Source organism: Somniosus microcephalus, chromosome 5 (genome assembly GCF_052327205.1).
Source record: "Somniosus microcephalus isolate GS21.2 chromosome 5, FLI_Smic_1.0, whole genome shotgun sequence".
NCBI classification, from domain to species: domain Eukaryota; kingdom Metazoa; phylum Chordata; class Chondrichthyes; order Squaliformes; family Somniosidae; genus Somniosus; species Somniosus microcephalus.
Genome location: NC_140991.1, coordinates 91748615 through 91768206, shown reverse-complemented (window position 1 = coordinate 91768206; position 19592 = coordinate 91748615). Strand labels below are relative to the sequence as shown.

General features: G+C 44.0%; 1 protein-coding gene across 1 annotated transcript in view; it reads right to left on the bottom strand.

The window, feature by feature from the left end:
• LOC147117200 (tomoregulin-1-like) overlaps positions 1-19592 on the bottom strand; it is a 367875-nt gene that overhangs the window by 122415 nt on the left and 225868 nt on the right. The window contains 1 exon segment of the mRNA XM_085987985.1: positions 2283-2379. Coding sequence (XP_085844111.1) covers positions 2283-2379 — 97 coding nt within the window.

Genomic DNA, 19592 nt, shown 5'->3' with positions numbered 1-19592 from the left:
GAATATAAGCCCAATCGACCCAATCTCTTTTCATATGTCATTCCTGCCATCCCAGGTATCAGTCTGGTGAATCTTCGCTGCACCCCCTCCATGGCAAGAACATCCTTCCTCAGATAAGGTGACCAAAACTGCACACAATACTCAAGGTTTGGTCTCACCAGGGCCCTGTACAACTGCAGTAAGACATCCTTGCTCCTGTACTCGAATCCTCTCGCTATGAAAGCCAACATACCATTTGCCTTCTTAACCGCCAGCTGCACTTGCATGCTTACCTTCAGCGACTGGTGCACAAGGACACCCAGGTCTCGTTACACTTCCCCTTTTCCCAATCTATTGCCGTTCAGATAATAATCTGCCTTCCTGTTTTTGCCACCAAAGTGGATAACCTCGCATTTATCCACATTATACTGCATCTGCCATGCATCTGCCCAATCACCCAATCTGTCCAAATCATACTGGAGTTTCTCTGCATCCTCCTCACAGCAAACACGCCCACCCAGCTTTGTGTCATCTGCAAACTTGGAGATATTACATCTAGTTCCCTCGTCTAGATCATTAATATATATTGTGAATAACTGGGGTCCTAGCACCGATCCCTATGGTACCCCACCAGTCACTGCCTGCCACTCGGAAAAAGACCCGTTTATTCCAACTCTTTGCTTTCTGTCTGCCAACCAGTTCTCTATCCAAGTCAGTACCTTACCCCCAATCCCATGTGCTTTAGCTTTGCATGCTAATCTCTTATGCGGGACCTTCTCGAAAGCCTTCTGAAAGTCCAAATACACCACATCCATTGGTTCTCCCTTATCTATTCTACCAGTTACATCCTCAAAAAATTCCAGTAGATTAGTTAAGCACGATTTACCTTTTGTAAATCCATGTTGACTTTGTCCGATCCTGTCACTGTTTTCCAAGTGCTCTGCTATTACATCTTTTATAATGGACTCTAGCATTTTCCCCACTACCGATGTCAGGCCTATAATTCCCCATTTTCTCTCTGCCACCTTTTTTAAATAGTGGGGTAACATTAGCTACCCTCCAATCCATGGGAACTGTTCCAGATTCTATCGAATGTTGGAAGATGACCAGCAATGCATCTACTATTTCTAGGGCCACTTCCTTAAGTACCCTAGGATGTAGATTATCAGGCCCTGGGGATTTATTGGCCTTCAATCCCGTCATTTCCCTAACACCATTTCCCTACAAATACTGATTTCATTCAGTTCCTCCCTCTCATTAGATCCTATGTTCCTCGACATCTCTGGGAGGTTATTTGTGTCCTCCTTTGTGAAAACAGCACCAAAGTATGTATTTAATTGGTCTGCCATTTTTTTGTTCCCCATTATAAATTCTCCTGATTCTGACTGCAAGGGACCTACGCTTGACTTCACCAATCTTTTTCTCTTCACATATCTATAGAAGTTTTTACAGTCAGTTTTTATGTTCCCTGAAAGCTTACTCTCATACTTTATTTTCCCCCTCTTAATTAATCCCTTTGTCCTCCTTTGCTGAAACCTAAACTGCTCCCAATCCTCAGGTTTGCTGTTTTTTCTGGCCAATTTATATTATGCTATCCCTAATTTCCCTTGTTAGCCACGGTTGAGTCATCTTTTTTGTTTTATTTTTATGCCAAACAGGGATGATCAAATTCTGTAGTTCATCCATGCAATCTTTAAATGTTTGCCATTGCCTATTCACTGTCAACCCTTTATGTATGAAAGAGAATACAGATAAATAGACCACAGACTAACAAGAGCGGGGTATTTCCAACCATACAAATGCAACATGTTTTTGTCTATTCTTTTCCCATTATCCTTTCTTATATTTGTTTATATTTATTTTATATTTATCCTTATTTCCTTCTTCTGATTTCATTTCCATTTAGCTCCCATATGCATATTGTTTTAACTTTTTGTATGTTGCCATTTTTAATCAATAGAGCTTCACATAATCCAATGCAAATCCAGTGTTCGGCAACTGAGGTAATATATTCATCCATCTATAAATCTCCTGTGCAAAAGGCTCTTCAGTGAATAAAAGTTTATTCACAGCTTTGTTCTAGATGTCAAGTACAACAAAATTCTACCCAAAACTATTCCTATGGAAAAATCAACAGATTGCAAATGAGGTCACAAGATAAAACGTGTGAATGTCCTTGTGCAGATTTTCAACTTATTCACAAATAATTGCCATTTGCTTTGAGTGAAATTAAAATTATTATTGCTTTCTGTTTTACCCTACAGTTATGTTGCCACTGTTGTAGGTTTTGATAGATAAATTACCAGACATCCTCTGCATCTTCATCACATTCAGCCCCATACTTGCATTTTCCACACTTCACGTGTTTTTGGCGTCTTTCTGTTCCCGAGCCCTCATATTCTGCACAGAAATAATGTTAAGAGTTAATTAGATGTTTCTGACAATACTGTATATGGAAAAAAGCAACACAGAAACAAACGGTACTTCTGTTGACTTTGTATAACTTTGCACATAATTAAGGAAAATGACTGTTCACTGATCAAACACATCCTGATACGATGATACTTTGCCTGTAAACCACACTTGTCAACAGGATTCTTCTTGTTTGATTAAGTGGCATGTATAGTGCTTAATATTATGTATTTCATATGTAATTTATAATGGAAAGTTTATAAAGAAATATCACAGTTCATGGTTACATAAAGTTAGACCACTGGTGGTCTTAGCTCTAGTCTCCAAATGTCAAAAGAATGGATTTATGTTTGTTGAGTTATACCACAAAATCTATATTCTACTGTACAAATGTAAAATTAGTTAATAATCATAATTCATGTTGTCTCTAATTATACTTTCAAAATATTATAATGGTAGGGACTTATGATTTTTGCTGTTAATGAAAATATGAAAGTTGATGCCAACAGCACTAACATTTTTTCTTACTCCATCTCTTGCCCTTTTCTCTGTAAAGGTGAATAGGTGTTCGATATATTAGGTAGGCAATCAAATAATATTTATCGGAGGTAATATGAGATTACATAACAGTTTCTTACAAAATCTATATTTTTTCTTAATATTATTACTGCTTTGCTAACCACCACCCTAATGCAGAAAGAAAACGCTGATTAATGATGATACTACAGTGTTGTAACTGTTGTCACGAACGGCCCATCCTCTGTGTGTGTTCTGGACTTGTGCCTATCAGTTTATGTGCATTCTTTAAAGTAAAAATGGATAAAGAAAAGAACAAAATGAATGAATAATTAGTTTCGCAATGCTAATGATCTTCTGCTGTCAAGCACCCTGCAGTGTGCATCTGGACTTGCAATTCAGTCAAGTATGTCTGTATTTATGTACCAAGCATTGCATTTGTTAGTTGGTATTTCAACAGCAGTCCAATTTTCAGAGTTATTTCCTAGCCTCCCTGCCCTCATTGCGAGCTCCCGAAAAGAACACAAGGAACTCCCAGCTGAGGTACTTTCTTCCCCCTGCCCCACTCAGGCCTGCAGCTGCACTCCTGTTTCTTGGCTTGCCAAAGGGCAGGCCTGTGCCAGCAATGTGCCCAGGCCATACTAATGGCCCAGAATAGGAATGCCACATGCTACTGCTTCATCACAGGTGCAGCACACCCCTTCAAGTACACTGTGCCTGCCAAGTACCCAGTGTGTGTGTGTGTGTATTTGTTTGGGGTGGGGGGGGCGGGGGAGAGGGGGTGGCAGGGCAGCAGTGGTTGGCATATGAGGAAATGAATGTACAGGAAACAAATAAACAAAAAAAACTTCTGTCAAAATAAACTTCTTGTTCTCTCTATAACACAGCACAATAAAGTTTTTAAAAAATGATGGAAAGAAAGAAATCAGAACCTGGACAATGTAAAAGCTGGAAAAGTAAATCCAAGATCAGGTGAGGCAGCATCTCTTCAGGGAAAGGGATGAACTGCATCTTCACATAGTGGAGCTGATTCTGACAATGAGTGATTAAATCCTGCGACAGGGAATGGAGTTAGAAGACAGCAGGCTGTAGATAACTGATGATAAACATATGTGACGTCAAAGACCTGTCCTAAAGAAATGAAGAATGAAGGAAATCTCTAATGCTACATTAGGTTTAACACATTTTCCTCACTTTCTAAGCAAGAAGAGTGAAAAAGGAACTACACTGGCATGAGGGCATGATGAATTTACCTGCTCCTAAATTTATATAAATCAGGCCATCAACTACAGATCAACTGACTACAGGGAATTAACTATTTCCCACTAAGGGTGTGATATGGTCAATGAGACAGGCCTGTGGTGTGATGAGATACTGCAACCTACAGCTTATTACCAAGATACTGTGATGAGTGCTGAGATGCAGCAGGTACTGCATAACCAAGTTGACATAAATGTGCAGTTTGATACAAACCATATACAGTATGTATATGTCTAATCAGATTCCACATAGTGACAAAGTATTAACTGGCAGATGATCTAATCAAGCAGAAGAGCTATGAAACAGATGTCATTCAATGCAATTAAGATGAAGTGTAACTGATAAAATGCAAGAGGATAAAAGGTGATGAAATGTGATTACCGATATAATAAAAGCTTACCAATAAATGATGATAATTACAGTCTGTTTAAAAGTGAGGAATGAAGGTCAGGATTGTAACCGGGAGTAAAAAGGATAGAAAAACAGCGTAAATTTCAGAATACGTGAAGAGAAAATCCTACCTGACCTCGTCCTCACCAATCTACCTGTCGCAGATGCAGCTGTCCATGACAGCATTGGTAACAGTGACCACCGCACCATCTTTGTGGAGACAAAGTCTAGCCTCCACACTGAGGACACCCTCCAATGTGTTGTGTGGCACTACCACCACGCTAAATGGGATAGATTCAGAACAGATCTAGCAGCTCAAAACTGGGCATCCATGAGGCGCTGGGGGCCATCAGCAGCAGCAGAATTGTATTCCACCACAATCTGTAACTTCATGGCCCGGCATATCCCTCACTCTACCATTACCATCAAGCCAGGGGACCAACCCTGGTTCAATAAGGAGTGTAGAAGAGCATGCCAGGAGTAGCACCAGGCATATCTAAAAATGTGGTGCCAACCTGGGGAGGCTGCAACACAGGACTACATGCATGCTAAAAAGCAGAAGCAGCCATGCTATAGACAGAGCTAAGCAATTTCACAATCAACGGATCAGGTCAAAGCTCTGCAGTCCTGCCACACCCAATCGTGAATGGTGGTGTACCATTAAACAACTAACGGGAGGAGGAGGCTCCATGAATATCCCCATTCTCAATGATGGTGGAGCCCAGCACGTGAGTGCAAAAGACAAGGCTGAAGTGTTTGCACCGTCTTCAGCCAGAAGTGCCAGATGGATGATCCATATTGGCCTCCTCCTGAGGTCCCCACCATCACAGAAGCCAGTCTTCAGTCAATTCTATTCACTCCAAGTGATATCAAGAAACGGCTGAGTGCACTGGATATAGCAGAGGCTGTGGGCCCCGACAACATCTCGGCTGTCGTGCTGAAGACTTGTGCTCCAGAACTAGCTGCACCTCCAGTACAGCTACAACACTGGCATCTATCCGACAATGTGGAAAACTGCCCAGGTATGTCCTGTCTACAAAAAAGCATGACAAATCCAATCTGGCCAATTACCGCCCCATCAGTCCACTCTCAATCATCAGCAAAGTAATGGAAAGGGTCATCGACAGTGCTATCAAGCGACACTTACTCATCAATAATCTGATCACAGATGCTCAGTTTTGGTTCTGCCGGGACCACTCAGCTCCAGACCTTATTAGAGCCTTGGTCCAAACATGGACAAAGGAGGTGAATTCCAGAGGTGAGGTGAGGTGAGAGTGACTGCCCTTGACCCAAGTGTGGCATCAAGGAGCCCTAGTACAATTGAAGTCAATGGGAATCGGGGGGAAAACTCTCCACTGGCTGGAGTCATACCTAGCATAAAGGAAGATTTTTTTTAAAATATGCATTTTTATGGGATGTGGGTGTTGCTGACAAGGCCAGCATTTATTGCCCATCCCTAATTGCCCTTGAGAAGGTGGTGGTGAGCAGCCTTCATGAACCGCTGCAGTACGTGCTGTTAGGGAGGGTGTTCCAGGATTTTGACCTAGTTGACCCATGTTGTGGTTGTTGGAGGTCAATCATCTCAGCCCCAGGACATCGCTGCTGGGGTTACTCAGGGCATTGTCCTAGGCCCAACCATCTTTCACTGCTTCATCAATGACCTTTCCTCAATCATAAGGTCAGAAGTGGGGATGTTTGCTGTTGATTGCACAGTGTTCAGTTCAATTCGCAACTTCTCAGATAATGAAGCAGTCAGTGCCCACATACAGCAAGACCTGGACAACATTTAGGCTTGGGCTGATAAGTGGCAAGTCATATTCGTGTCACACAAGTGCCAGGCAATGACTATCACCAAAAAGAGAGTCTAACCACCTCCTCTTGACATTCAACGGTATTACCATCGTTGATGAGTGACTTGCCATGAGCCCTTTGCTAGTATTTTTCTGAAACTGGCAGCAAGGAGTTGCATTAAAGCACCCTGTGACTTTCCTTGTGGGGAACAACCTTATTTTTAGTCAAAGAAATCTCACTACCATAAAGCTGGGACTGTATGGAGGATCATAGGCAGGGGTACCTATCATACTTATATAGGTGGAGCTGTTGCTAAACCCGAAACACTACAGTGTAGTGTCTCCCACCCTTCCACCTCCTCTAACCTTTTAGGGGTTAGGGGAAGTTGAAAAGGTAGGTTCAATTTATTTTATTTCAGGAGCCTAACCTAGGTGGAAAAGGTTCCAGGACAGGAGGCGGCAGTGAAAATACAACACCAGAAAACAGGTAGGTGACTGGTTGGTGAGTACTTTCACAAACTTATTCTAAGTAGAATTCAATAATTAAGCTAAATCGTAGTAAATAAAAAGGTATTGTAAGGGTTAAGTCATGGAAGGGCAGCTCAGACCCGTGTCATGCTCCTCCTGTGCCATGTGGGAAATCAGGGACACTGTCCCTGACAACTATGTGTGCAGGAAGTGTGTCCAGCTGCAGCTCCTAGCGGACCGCATGGCGGCGCTGGAGCTGCGAATGGACTCACTCTGGAGCATACGCGATGCTGAGGATGTTGTGGATAGCACATTCAGTGAGTTGGTCACACCGCAGGTAAAGGCTAGCTCAGACAGTAAATGGGTGACCAAAAGGCAGGGTAAAGGCAGGAAGGTAGTGCAGGAGTCACCTGCGGTCATCTCCCTCCAAAACAGGTTTACCGTTTTGGGTACTGTTGGGGGAGATGACTTATCAGGGGAAGGCACCAGCAGCCAGGTTCAGGGCACCATGACTGGCTCTGCTGCACAGAAGGGCGGGAAAAAGAGGGATAGGGCTATAGTGATAGGGGATTCAATTGTAAGGGGGATAGATAGGAGTTTCTGTGGCCGAGACCGAGACTCCAAGATGGTGTGTTGCCTCCCTGGTGCAAGGGTCAAGGATGTCTCGGAGCGGGTGCAGAGCATTCTGAAGGGGGAGGGGGATCAGCCAGTTGTCGTGGTACATGTAGGTACCAACGATGTAGGTAAAAAGAGGGAGGAGGTCCTACAAGCTGAATTTAGGGAGTTAGGAGCTAAATTGAAAAGTAGGACCTCAAAGGTAGTAATCTCTGGATTGCTACCAGTGCCACGAGCTAATAAGTTTAGAGAGAGTAAGATAGATAAGCTAAATACGTGGCTTGAGCAGTGGTGCAAGGGAGAGGGATTTAAATTCTTGAGGCATTGGAACCAGTTCTTGGGGAGGAGTGACCTGTACCAAGGGGACGGTCTACACCTGAACTGTGAGGGAGCCGATGTCCTCGGGGTAATATTTTCTAGGGCGGTTCGGGAGGATTTAAACTAATTTGGCAGGGGGATGGGAACCTAGGTAGTGGAAAAGAGGGAAGTCATATGAAGTCAGAAATAGATGGTAGAAAGGTGAGAAGCAATAAGCAAAGGAGAGAAACACAAAGGGCCAAACTAATTCATAATGAGAGTGTGAAAAAAGCAAGCCTGAAGGCTTTGTATCTTAATGCTAGAAGCATTAGGAACAAGGTGGATGAATTAGTTGTGGAAATAGAGGTAAACAAGTATGATTTGATTGGGATTACAGAAACGTGGCTGCAGGGTGGGCAAGGCTGGGAACTTAACATCCAGGGATATACAATATTTAGGAAGGATCGGCAAAAAGGTAGGGGAGGTGGGGTAGCATTGCTGGTAAAGGAGGGGATTAATGCAATGGAAAGGAAGGATATTAACTCGGATGAAACGGAATCTGTATGGGTAGAAATGAGAAATAGCAAGGGGAGGAAAACGTTAGTGGGTGTGATATATAGGCCTCCAAATAGTAATATGGAGGTGAGGGAAGGCATAAAAAGGGAAATTAGAGAAGCGTGCGATAAGAGCACAGCTGTCATCATGGGTGACTTTAATTTACATATTGATTGGACTACCCAAATTAGTAAAAATTCTGAGGAGGAGGAATTCCTGGAATGTTTTCGGGACGGTTATCTGGACCAATATGTCGAGGAGCCGACTCGAGATCAGGCCATTTTAGACTGGGTATTGTGCAATGAGAAGGGACTTATCAGCAATCTTCTTGTACGAGGCCCCTTGGGTCAGAGCGATCATAATATGATCGAGCTCTCAGTCGAGATGGAGAGTGAGGAAATTGAATCAGAGACTAAGGTCCAGAACTTAAATAAAGGGAATTACGAGGGTATGAGACGGGAATTGGGTAAGATTGATTGGGTGGTGTTTCTGGGGGGATTGACAGTGGAGAGACAATGGCAAGCATTCAAAGATAGAATGGAAGAATTCCAGAACATGTTTATACCGGTTTGGCATAAAAATAAACCTAAAAAGGTGGCTCAACCGTGGATAACGAGGGAAATTAGGGACAGCATAAAATCAAAAAAAAGGGCATATCAACTGGCAAAAAAAAGCACCAGACCGGAAGATTGGGGGCAGTACAGGATACAGCAAAAGAGGACAAAGGGATTAATCAGGAAGGGGAAAATAGAATACGAAAGTAAACTTGCAGCAAACATAAAGACAGACTGCAAAAGCTTTTATCGGTATATCAGGAGGAAAAGACTGGTAAAATCCCAAGTCGGTCCCTTGCAGTCCGATTCGGGAGAATATATAATGGAGAATAAGGAAATGGCAGACCAATTAAACTCATACTTTGGTTCTGTATTCACAAAGGAGGACACAAATAACCTCCCAGGAATATCGGCAAACATAGGGACTAATGAGAGGGAGGAGCTGACAGAAATTAGTATCTCTAGGGATATGGTGTTGGGTAAGTTGAGGGGACTGAAGGCCGACAAATCCCCGGGGCCTGATAAACTACATCCTAGGGTACTTAAGGAGGTGGCCCTGGAGATAGCAGATGCTCTAAGGATCATCTTCCGGAACTCCATTGACTCGGGAACAGTACCCGTGGATTGGAGGGTAGCTAATGTTACCCCAATATTTAAAAAGGGGGGTAGAGAGAAAGCAGGGAATTATAGACCAGTAAGCCTTACATCGGTTGTGGGCAAAATGCTAGAGTCCATTATTAAGGATAAAATAGCGGAGCACTTGACAAATGGGGAAAGGATCGGACAGAGTCAACATGGATTTACAAAGGGTAAATCGTGTTTGACTAATCTGCTGGAATTTTTTGAGGAAGTAACTGGTAAAATAGATGGGGGAGAGCCAGTGGATGTGGTGTACCTTGACTTCCAGAAAGCCTTCGATAAGGTTCCACACAAAAGATTATCATGCAAAATTAAGGCTCATGGGATTGGGGGCAAAGTATTAACGTGGATAGAGAACTGGCTGGCGGATAGAAAACAGAGAGTTGGAATAAACGGCTCGTTTTCGGAGTGGCAGGCAGTGACCAGCGGGGTGCCGCAAGGATCTGTCCTGGGACCCCAGCTGTTCACAATATATATAAATGATCTGGATCAGGGAATTGGATGCAATATTTCCAAATTCGCTGACGACACTAAACTAGGAGGAGGGGTGGGCTCTGATGAGGATGTCAGGAGGCTACAGTGCGATTTGGACAGGTTGGGGGAATGGGCAGATACGTGGCAGATGCACTATAATGTGGATAAATGCGAGGTTATCCACTTTGGGGGTAAAAACAGGAGGGTAGATTATTATCTAAATGGCAATAGATTGGGAGATGGGGAAGTGCAGAGGGACCTGGGTGTTCTTGTGCACCAGTCACTGAAGGAGAGCATGCAGGTGCAACAGGCGATCAAGAAGGCAAATGGTATGTTGGCCTTCATATCAAGGGGGTTCGAGTATAGGAATAGGGATACCTTACTACAGCTGTACAAGGTGCTGGTGAGACCGCATCTGGAGTATTGTGTACAGTTTTGGTCGCCCCATCTGCGGAAGGATGTTCTTGCCATGGAAAGAGTGCAACGGCGATTCACCAGGCTGATACCTGGAATGGCGGGAATGACCTACGAAGAGAGATTAAATAGTTTGGGCTTGTACTCACTGGAGTTTAGAAGATTGAGAGGGGATCTCATCGAAACATATAAAATTATGGCAGGCCTGGACAGGCTGAATTCAGAGAGAATGTTTCCAATGGCCGGGGAGCACAGAACCAGGGGCCACAGTCTAAAAATAGCGGGCAAATCATTTAAAACAGAGATGAGGAAGAATTTCTTCACTCAAAGAGTGGTGAGCCTGTGGAATTCCCTGCCACAGAGGGCTGTGAAGGCTAATTCAATAAATATTTTCAAGAGAGAATTGGATATATTTCTGAAGGCTAAGGGGATTAAGGGTTACGGAGAAAAGGCGGGGACGGGGTACTGAACTGGTAAGATCAGCTATGATCTCAGACGAAGATCAGCCATGATCTCATTGAATGGCGGAGCAGGCTCGAAGGGCCGAATGGCCTACTCCTGTTCCTATCTCTATGTTTCTATACTAGTCTATAACGCAGTGTGTTGTGACCCTGACTTGCCACACTACTGTGTTGCCCCATTTTGGAAACATTTTCAAACATTTTTTCATCTAATGACATGTTCAACATGTAAGCTTCTAAACTATTTCCTCAGCTATATTATTCAATCTTCTGATTAGGACAGTGTTGAAGCCATGCCTAACAGGCTAAGAAGTTGTTGAAGCTGCTTTAATGCCTAAGGAGTGAAAGACAAACCTGATTTACTCTTGTGAGTGAGCCATGATGATAATGAGGCAGGTTAAAAGTAGGGTGAGAACAAATACAGTGGCAAGCTGCCATGCTGATTGACATTACGGAAGGAAAATTATATTAACACTGTACAGATTTCAATTGTAACAACAGATCATTCACCAAAAGGGAGACAGCTGAGAAAATCGGAGTCCATGTGGATTTCAAAAACAGTTTAGGGGAAACTCAGTAAGCAATGCCATTGGAAAAAGCACTGCTCATCCTTTCTTTGAAAAGGTACAAGCGACAATAACTAAGCTAATCAGCTATTTTATCTGAAGGAAAATTGTTTCCTACCCTCTAATTGCAGACATGTGTATCAATATACACAGTAACTGAACTAATAAATGTATTAGCCACTATGAGATCTTAAGCTTGCAGCAAACTAAAGGTTAGGCACTTCAACCAAAATGTTAGGAGTAAATTGATGGCACAGAAATGCTAATAATATTGCAGTCAAAGTAACTGAATGGTGAAGAAACAATGAGTGACCTACTGGTTGGTTAGTTTAATCATGACTAATTAAATCAACAAAGCAAGCAATAATTTGGGAATGCAGAACAGATTAAAACAAGCAAACTCCTATAGCAAACAAACTCCTAAAGCAAGCATGATAGCAAAATACTGCGGATGCTGGAAATCCGAAATAACAACAGGAAACGCTGGAAAACCTCAGCAGGCTAGGCAGCATCGGTGGAGAGAGAAACAGAGTTAACGGTTCAGGTCGATGACCTTTCGTCAGAACTGGAAAAAAAAACAGGAAATGGAAAGAACATAAGAAATATAAGCAGGAACAGGCCACTTGGCCCCTCGAGCCTGCGCCGCCATTCAATAAGATCATGGCTGATCTTGGGCTCAAAACCACTTCCCCGTCCGCTCCCCATAACCCTTCAATCCCTTATCTTGCAAAAATGTGTCTGTCTCCACCTCAAATGTATTTAATGACCCAGCCTCCACAGCTCTGCGGCGCAGAGAATTGCATAGATTTACGACCTGCTGAGAGAAGAAATTCCTCCTCATCTCAGTTCTAAAAGGGCGACCCTTTATTCTAAAACTGTGCCCCAGCGTTCTAGATTTCCATCCTCTCTGCATCTACCTTGTCGTGCCCCCTCAGTATCTTATGGGCTCGATTTTCATTGAGCGTGGAGTCGGGCTTGGAGGCGTGTGGGGGGGTTAAAGTCGCAAAAACTGGCGGGCGGGACCCCCCCGCCTGCTTCCCGACTCCGAGCAATTTTAACTCAGGTGTGTCTGATGGTCCCGACTCCGTCCCGCATCCAACAGGTCGGACAGGTCTTTAAGGCCCTTAATTACCACTAAGTGGCCTCTATAATCCTATTTTAACAGGCCCTTGCAAATTTAACCCTTTTCCCACGTAAAACACGCCTGGTGGGAATCACGAATGTGAAACCTGGCGGGAGCACTATTGGATTGCTGACTACCAACTGCAGGTCAACCATTAAAGAGGAGATTTGATCAGCCATCATTTGCAGGTGGCACGACTTAGAGGTCTCAGGTCTGGGGCAACTTTTACATAGAAACATAGAAGATAGGAGCAGGAGTAGGCCATTCGGCCCCTTGATCCGCCATTCAATGAGATCATGGCTGATCATCCAGACTCAGTACCCTGTCCCTGCCTTCTCCCCATATCCCTTGATCCCTTTAGCCTTAAAAAATATATCTAACTCCTTCTTGAATATATTTAATGAATTGGCCTCTACTGCCTTCTGTGGTAGAGAATTCCACAGGTTCACCACTCTCTGGGTGAAGAAATTCCTCCTCATCTCTGTCCTAAATGGCTTACCCCTTATCCTTAGACTGTGACCCCTGGTTCTGGACTACCCTGCCATCGGGAACATCCTTCCTGCATCTAGTCTGTCTAGTCCTGTTAGAATTTTATAAGTTTCAATGAGATCTCCTCTCATTCTTCTAAACTCCAGCGAGTATAAGCCCAATCGACCCAATCTCTCCTCATACGTCATTCCTGCCATCCCAGAAATCAGTCTGGTAAATCTTCGCTGCACTCCCTCCATGGCAAGAACATCCTTCCTCAGATAAGGCGAACAAAACTGTACACAATACTCAAGATGTGGTCTCACCAAGGCCCTGTACAACTGCAGCAAGACATCCTTGTTCCTGTACTCGAACCCTCTCGCTACGAAGGCCAACATACCATTTGCCTTCTTAACCGCCAGCTGCACCTGCATGCTTACCTTCAGCGACTGGTGCACAAGGACACCCAGGTCTCGTTGCACTTCCCCTTCTCCCAATTTATTGCCATTCAGATAATAATCTGCCTTCCTGTTTTTGCCACCAAAGTGGATAACCTTGCATTTATCCACATTATACTGCATCTGCCATGCATCTGCCCAATCACCCAACCTGACCAAATCATACTGGAGTTTCTCTGCATCCTCCTCACAGCAAACACGCCCACCCAGCTTTGTGTCATCTGCAAACTTGGAAATATTAGATCTAGTTCCCTCGTCTAGATCATTAATATATATTGTGAATAACTGGGGTCCTAGCACCGATCCCTGCAGTACCCCACTAGTCACTGCCTGCCACTCGGAAAAAGACCCGTTTATTCCAACTCTTTGCTTTCTGTCTGCCAACCAGTTCTCTATCCAAGTCAGTACCTTGCCCCCAATCCCATGTGTCTTAACTTTACACGCTAATCTCTTATGCGGGACCTTATCAAAAGCCTTCTGAAAGTCCAAATACACCACATTCACTGGTTCTCTCTTATCTATTCTACCAGTTACATCCTCAAAAAATTCCAGTAGATTAGTCAAGCATGATTTACCTTTTGTAAATCCATGTTGACTTTGTCCGATCCTGTCGCTGTTTTCCAAGTGCTCTGCTATTACATCTTTTATAATGGACTCTAGCATTTTCCCCACTACCGATGTCAGGCTTACCAGTCTATAATTCCCCATTTTCTCTCTACCACCTTTTTTGAATAGTGGGGTAACATTAGCTACCCTCCAATCCATGGGAACTGTTCCAGAGTCTATAGAATTTTGGAAGATGACCAGCAATGCATCTACTATTTCTAGGGCCACTTCCTTAAGTACCCTGAGATGTAGATTATCAGGCCCTGGGGATTTATCGACCTTCAATCCCATCAATTTCCTTAACTCCATTTCCCTACAAATACTGATTTCTTTCAGTTCCTCCCTTTCATCAGACCCTATGTTCCCCGATATCTCTGGGAGGTTATTTATGTCCTCCTTTGTGAAGACAGAACCAAAATATATATTTAATTGGTCTGCCATTTCTTTGTTCCCCATTATAAATTCCCCTGATTCTGACTGCAAGGGACCTACGCTTGACTTCACCAATATTTTTCTCTTCACATATCTATAAAAGCTTTTACAGTCAGGTACTGTTCCTTGAGCTTACGCTGAGCTTCCGTGGAACAATGGAAGAGGCCGAGGACGGTGAGGTCTGAGTGGGAGTGGAGCGGTGAATTAAAGTGACAGGCCACTGGGAGCTCGGGGTCCCCCTTACGGACTGAACGGAGGTGTTCCGCAAAGCGGTCACCCAATCTGCGTTTGGTCTCCCCAATGTAGAGGAGACCACATCGTGAGCAGCGAATACAGTATACTAAATTGCAAGAAGTACAAGTAAATCGCAGTTTCACCTGGAAGGGGTGTTTGGGGCCCTGGACAGTGGGAAGGGGAGAGGTATAAGGGCATGTGTTACATCTCCTGCGCTTGCACAGGAAGGTGCCGGGCGAAGGGGAAGGGGTGCTTAGGCTGGTAGAGGAGTGGACTAGGGTGTCGTGGAGGGAGCGGTCCCTACGGAATGCTGAAAAGGGAGGTGAGGGGAAGATGCGGTTGGTGGTGGGATCACTTTGGAGGTGGTGGAAATGGTGGAGGATGATCCGTTGAACGTGGAGGCTAGTGGGGTGAAAGGTGAGGACAAGGGGAACTCTATCGTGGTTCCGGGAGAGAGGGGCAGGGGTGAGGGCAGAAGTGCAGGAGATAGAACGGACACGGTCGAGGGCCGTGTCAACCACAGTAGAGGGGAATCCTCGGTTGAGGAAAAAGGAAGACATGTCGGAAGCACTGGTAGGGAAGGTGGCATCGTCGGAGCAGATGCAGTGGAGATGGAGAAACTGGGAGAATGGAATAGAGTCCTTACAGGAGGCGGGGTAGGAGGAAGTGCAGTCCAGGTAGCTGTGGGAGTCAGTGGGCTTGTAGTGAATGTTAGTCAATAACCTATCCCCAGAGATGGAGATGGAGAAGTTGAGGAAGGGAAGGGAAGAGTCGAAGATGGACCATGTGAAGGTGAGGGAAGGGTGGATATTGGAAGCAAAGTGAATGAAATTTTCTAGTTCAGGGCGAGAGCAGGAGACGGCACCGATACAGTCATCAATGTACCGGAAAAAGAGGTGAGGGAGGGGACCCGAGTAGGACTGGAACAAAGAGTGTTCCACATATCCCACGAAAAGGCAGGCATAGCTAGGACCCAAAATAACAACAGAAAATGCTGGAAAAACTCAGCAAGCCAGGCAACATCCGTGGAGAGAAATTTGAGTTGACGTTTCGGGTCGAAACCCTTTTTCAAAACTGGAAAGAAAAGAAAATAGATCAAAGGCAGGGCTGCGATTGAACAAAAGAAGTAAAAGAGACAATAAAAGGTATTCGAAACAAGACGAGATGGTATTAGGCCGGTGGAGACAAAAGGCAGCTGAGATTAGGTGTGAAGTGTACTGGCAGGTAAGAGACAGCTGCCAGGTGGGTACCCATAGCAAGACCTTTGATTTGAAGGAAATGAGTGGAGTCAAAGGAGAAGTTGTTCAATGTGAGAACAAGTTCAGCCAGGCAGAGGAGGGTGGTGGTGGATGGGGACTGGTTGGGCCTCTGTTCAAGGAAGAAGCAGAGCACCCTCAAGCCATCCTGGTGGGGGACGGAGGTGTGGAGGGATTGTACGTCCATAGTGAAAAGGAGGCGGTTGGGGCCGGGAAACTGGAAACTGTTAAAGTGGTGGAGGGCGTCGGAAGAGTTGCGGATGTAGGTGGGAAGAGACTGGACAAGGGGAGAAAAAATAGAGTTGAGATAGCAAGCAAGCTCCTATAGCAAGCAAACTCCTAAAGAAAGCAAACTTCTATAGAAAGCATATGGAAATACTGTATTAACTCTTAAGTATTAAGTTAATTTACAACATTCAAATTACACGTGGAAATTGAAATTGTGCTGTGTAATATTAGTAATAACTGTATTTCTATAACGTTCCTTTAGCCACTATTTTACTTTAAATAGTTAATGCCTTCAGTAAAATAGCAAACAGAAGAATTTCACATAAACCCATTACCGTGCCTGCTATTAGTATCACACAACCTGATTTCAACCCCATTATTTGATATAACATCTAAAAAAGATATTTGTGCATTTTAAAAGTTGTGTTCGGTCTTTAAGTCCCAGTTTCTGGAATGAGCTTAAGATGCAGAGTCTCCACCCATCCCTACAAGGCCATTGGTATAAGGGGAGGGCAGAGCCAAGGTTCTGGACTCCCTAAGTCAGCAGTTTCCACTCCTCGGACCTCAGTTTAGACTCGGCGTAACATTGGTGCAGGTACGACTGGTCTCTGCTGAGGACAAGGCTTGGGTTAAGGCATGGACCTTTGGCGATCAGAGGAGAGAAATTGTTAAATGAAAAATTAAAGTAGCCCCCTGACTTGGGGCCACTGGAACCACAATCCTCAGTTTTAATTGGGGGGGGGGCATGTTTTTCTTTACAGCAATTTCTTGAGACAATATCACTGCCGCCACTGGTGGGGAGAAGGAAGTAGGGGATACACAAGGCCAGAGTTGGAGGAATGCAGACATCTCTGAGGATTGTAGGGCTGAATAGGATATGGGCAGCTGCGTTTTGGATGAGCTTAAGTTTATGGAGGGTGGAAGATGGGAGGCCAGCCAGGAGAGAATTGGAATAGTTGAGTCTAGAGGTAACAAAGGCATGGTTGACGGTTTTAGCAGCAGATGGGCTGAGGCAGGGATGGAGACGGGTTATATTACGGAGGTGGAAGTTGGTGGTCTTGGTGATGGAGAGAATATGGCATCAGAAGCTCAGCTCAACCGAGGTTGTGAACAGCCTGGTTGAGCCTGAGACAGTGGCCAGAGAGGGGGAAGGAATCATTGACTAGGGAACGGAGTATGTGGCAAGGACCAAAGACAATGGTCCTCCTAAAACTAACTGTGGTGATTATTCTTGTTTTATAAGAAGCATTGTAATTGGTTGCCTGTTTTCCTGCCTTGAGATATATGCTGTAAACTTGTTGGTTAGTTGATTCCATGTGACTTGTGGTGGCCATCTTAAATTCAGTTCTCTACAGTTTGGTTGAGACTGGGTGCTTAACATGTACTGCTGTTTTTTTAAGGTTAATAAAGCCTAGCTTTTGAAAGGCAAGCTACTCTTTATTTCAATTTATTAACCTTTTGCTATAATGGAACGATATCTTCAACCGGAACGATTTAATGCTGACCCTAATTCTGCAGGAGTGGATGATCAATGGAAACATTGGTATCGTACATTTAAAAACTTTTTGGGCGTGTTGGATCAGCAATCTCTGAATAAGTTGGATATACTAATCAACTACATTGCTCCGGATGTGTATAAGTATATTTTGGACTGTGAAACTTATGAATTGGCTATTGCTACGTTGGAATTTTTTTTTGTTAAACCCAAAAATGAGGTATTTGCACGTCACCTTTTATCTGCCCATAGGCAGCAGGCGGGAGAATCCTTGGATGCTTATTTACAAGCACTCCGGCGCCTTGGTGCTAACTGTAATTATAAGGCCGTGTCTGCAGAAGAACATAAGGAAGAGTCGGTACGGGATGCATTTATTAATGGATTACTGTCTAGATCAATTCGTCAGCGGATATTAGAAAATAAGACCTTGGATCTTAAGAGTGCTTTTGAGCAAGCCTCTACATTGGATTTGGCTCAGAGAAGTTCGGATTCTTATGCTCTTTTTGATCGGCCTGCGACCGTGGTTTCGGCAGTTCCGGATGAAAGGGAGTCACTTGGATTTAATAGGAGTGGTTTACCAGATTCCGAAACAGTTTCTACTTCGGCAGCTGTTGCCTCTAGGATTCAGAAGTGTTATTTTTGCGGGAACGCCCGGCACCCCCGTCTGAAGTGCCCTGCCCGGGAGGCTGTGTGTAGTAAATGCGGCAAGGGAGGTCATTATGCATGTGTTTGCAAATCAGTTGCCTCCTCTGCGACCATTCAGCCTTTAGATAGGGCGTTTATTGCATCAGTTTCTGCCGCCTTTTCCCATGGCCTAAACAAAGCTATAGTTATGGCCCAAGTTAATGGGTTAGAAGTGAAGGCCCTTATAGATACGGGCAGTACTGAGAGCTTTATAAGTCTTCAGTTTGTGAGGGAGAAGCGTTTGAAAATTTCGCCTGCTTCCTATCAGGTGTGTATGGCTCAGACGACTCTCACCTCACAAGTAGCTGGTTGTTGCCTTGTGAAATTAATTCTCCTAGGTAATACGTATACTGATATACGCCTATCCGTTCTGCCTAATCTCTGTGCGGACATTTTGATTGGTCATGATGTGCTTCAATTACATGAGTCCCTCAGTCTTTCTTTCGGAGGAACTAAGCCACCTTTGTCTATTTGTGGATTAACTTCTTTATTCATTTCTCCATTATCACTTTTTTCCAATTTGATGCCGGACTGTAAGACAATTGCTACCAAGTCAAGAAGGTATAGCAGTCAGGATAAAGAATTTATTAATTCTGAAGTTCAACATCTTTTATCGGAAGGAATCATTGAACCTAGTTTTTCGCCCTCTGGCGGGCACAGGTAGTTGTCACCACTAATGAGAGACATAAGAAGCGAATGGTGATAGACTACTCTCAAACTATTAACAGGTATACTCAATTAGATGCGTACCCCCTGCCTAAGATTGATGAGCTTATCAATAAAGTATCTCAATATAAGGTTTTTAGCACTATTGACCTAAAGAGTGCTTATCATCAGATTCCTATCGCTAAGAGGGACAAACCATATACGACCTTTGAAGCTGGCGGAAAGCTGTACCAGTTTTGCCGAGTACCATTCGGTGTTACTAACGGTGTCGCCTGTTTTCAACGGGCAATGGATGCTTTTATAAGTGATAACTCGCTCTCTGACACCTTCTCATATTTAGATGACATCACGGTGTGTGGCAAATCAAGGGTGGAGCACGATTTTAATCTAGAAAGATTCCTTCAAGTTGCGGAAAAAGTTGGCTTAACTTTCAATAAAGAGAAGTGTATCTTTTCGACCACCGAGGTAAATTTACTGGGGTATATTATCTCGGGAAACAAGATTAAACCAGATCCAGAACGGCTGCGACCACTGATTGAGTTACCTTGCCCT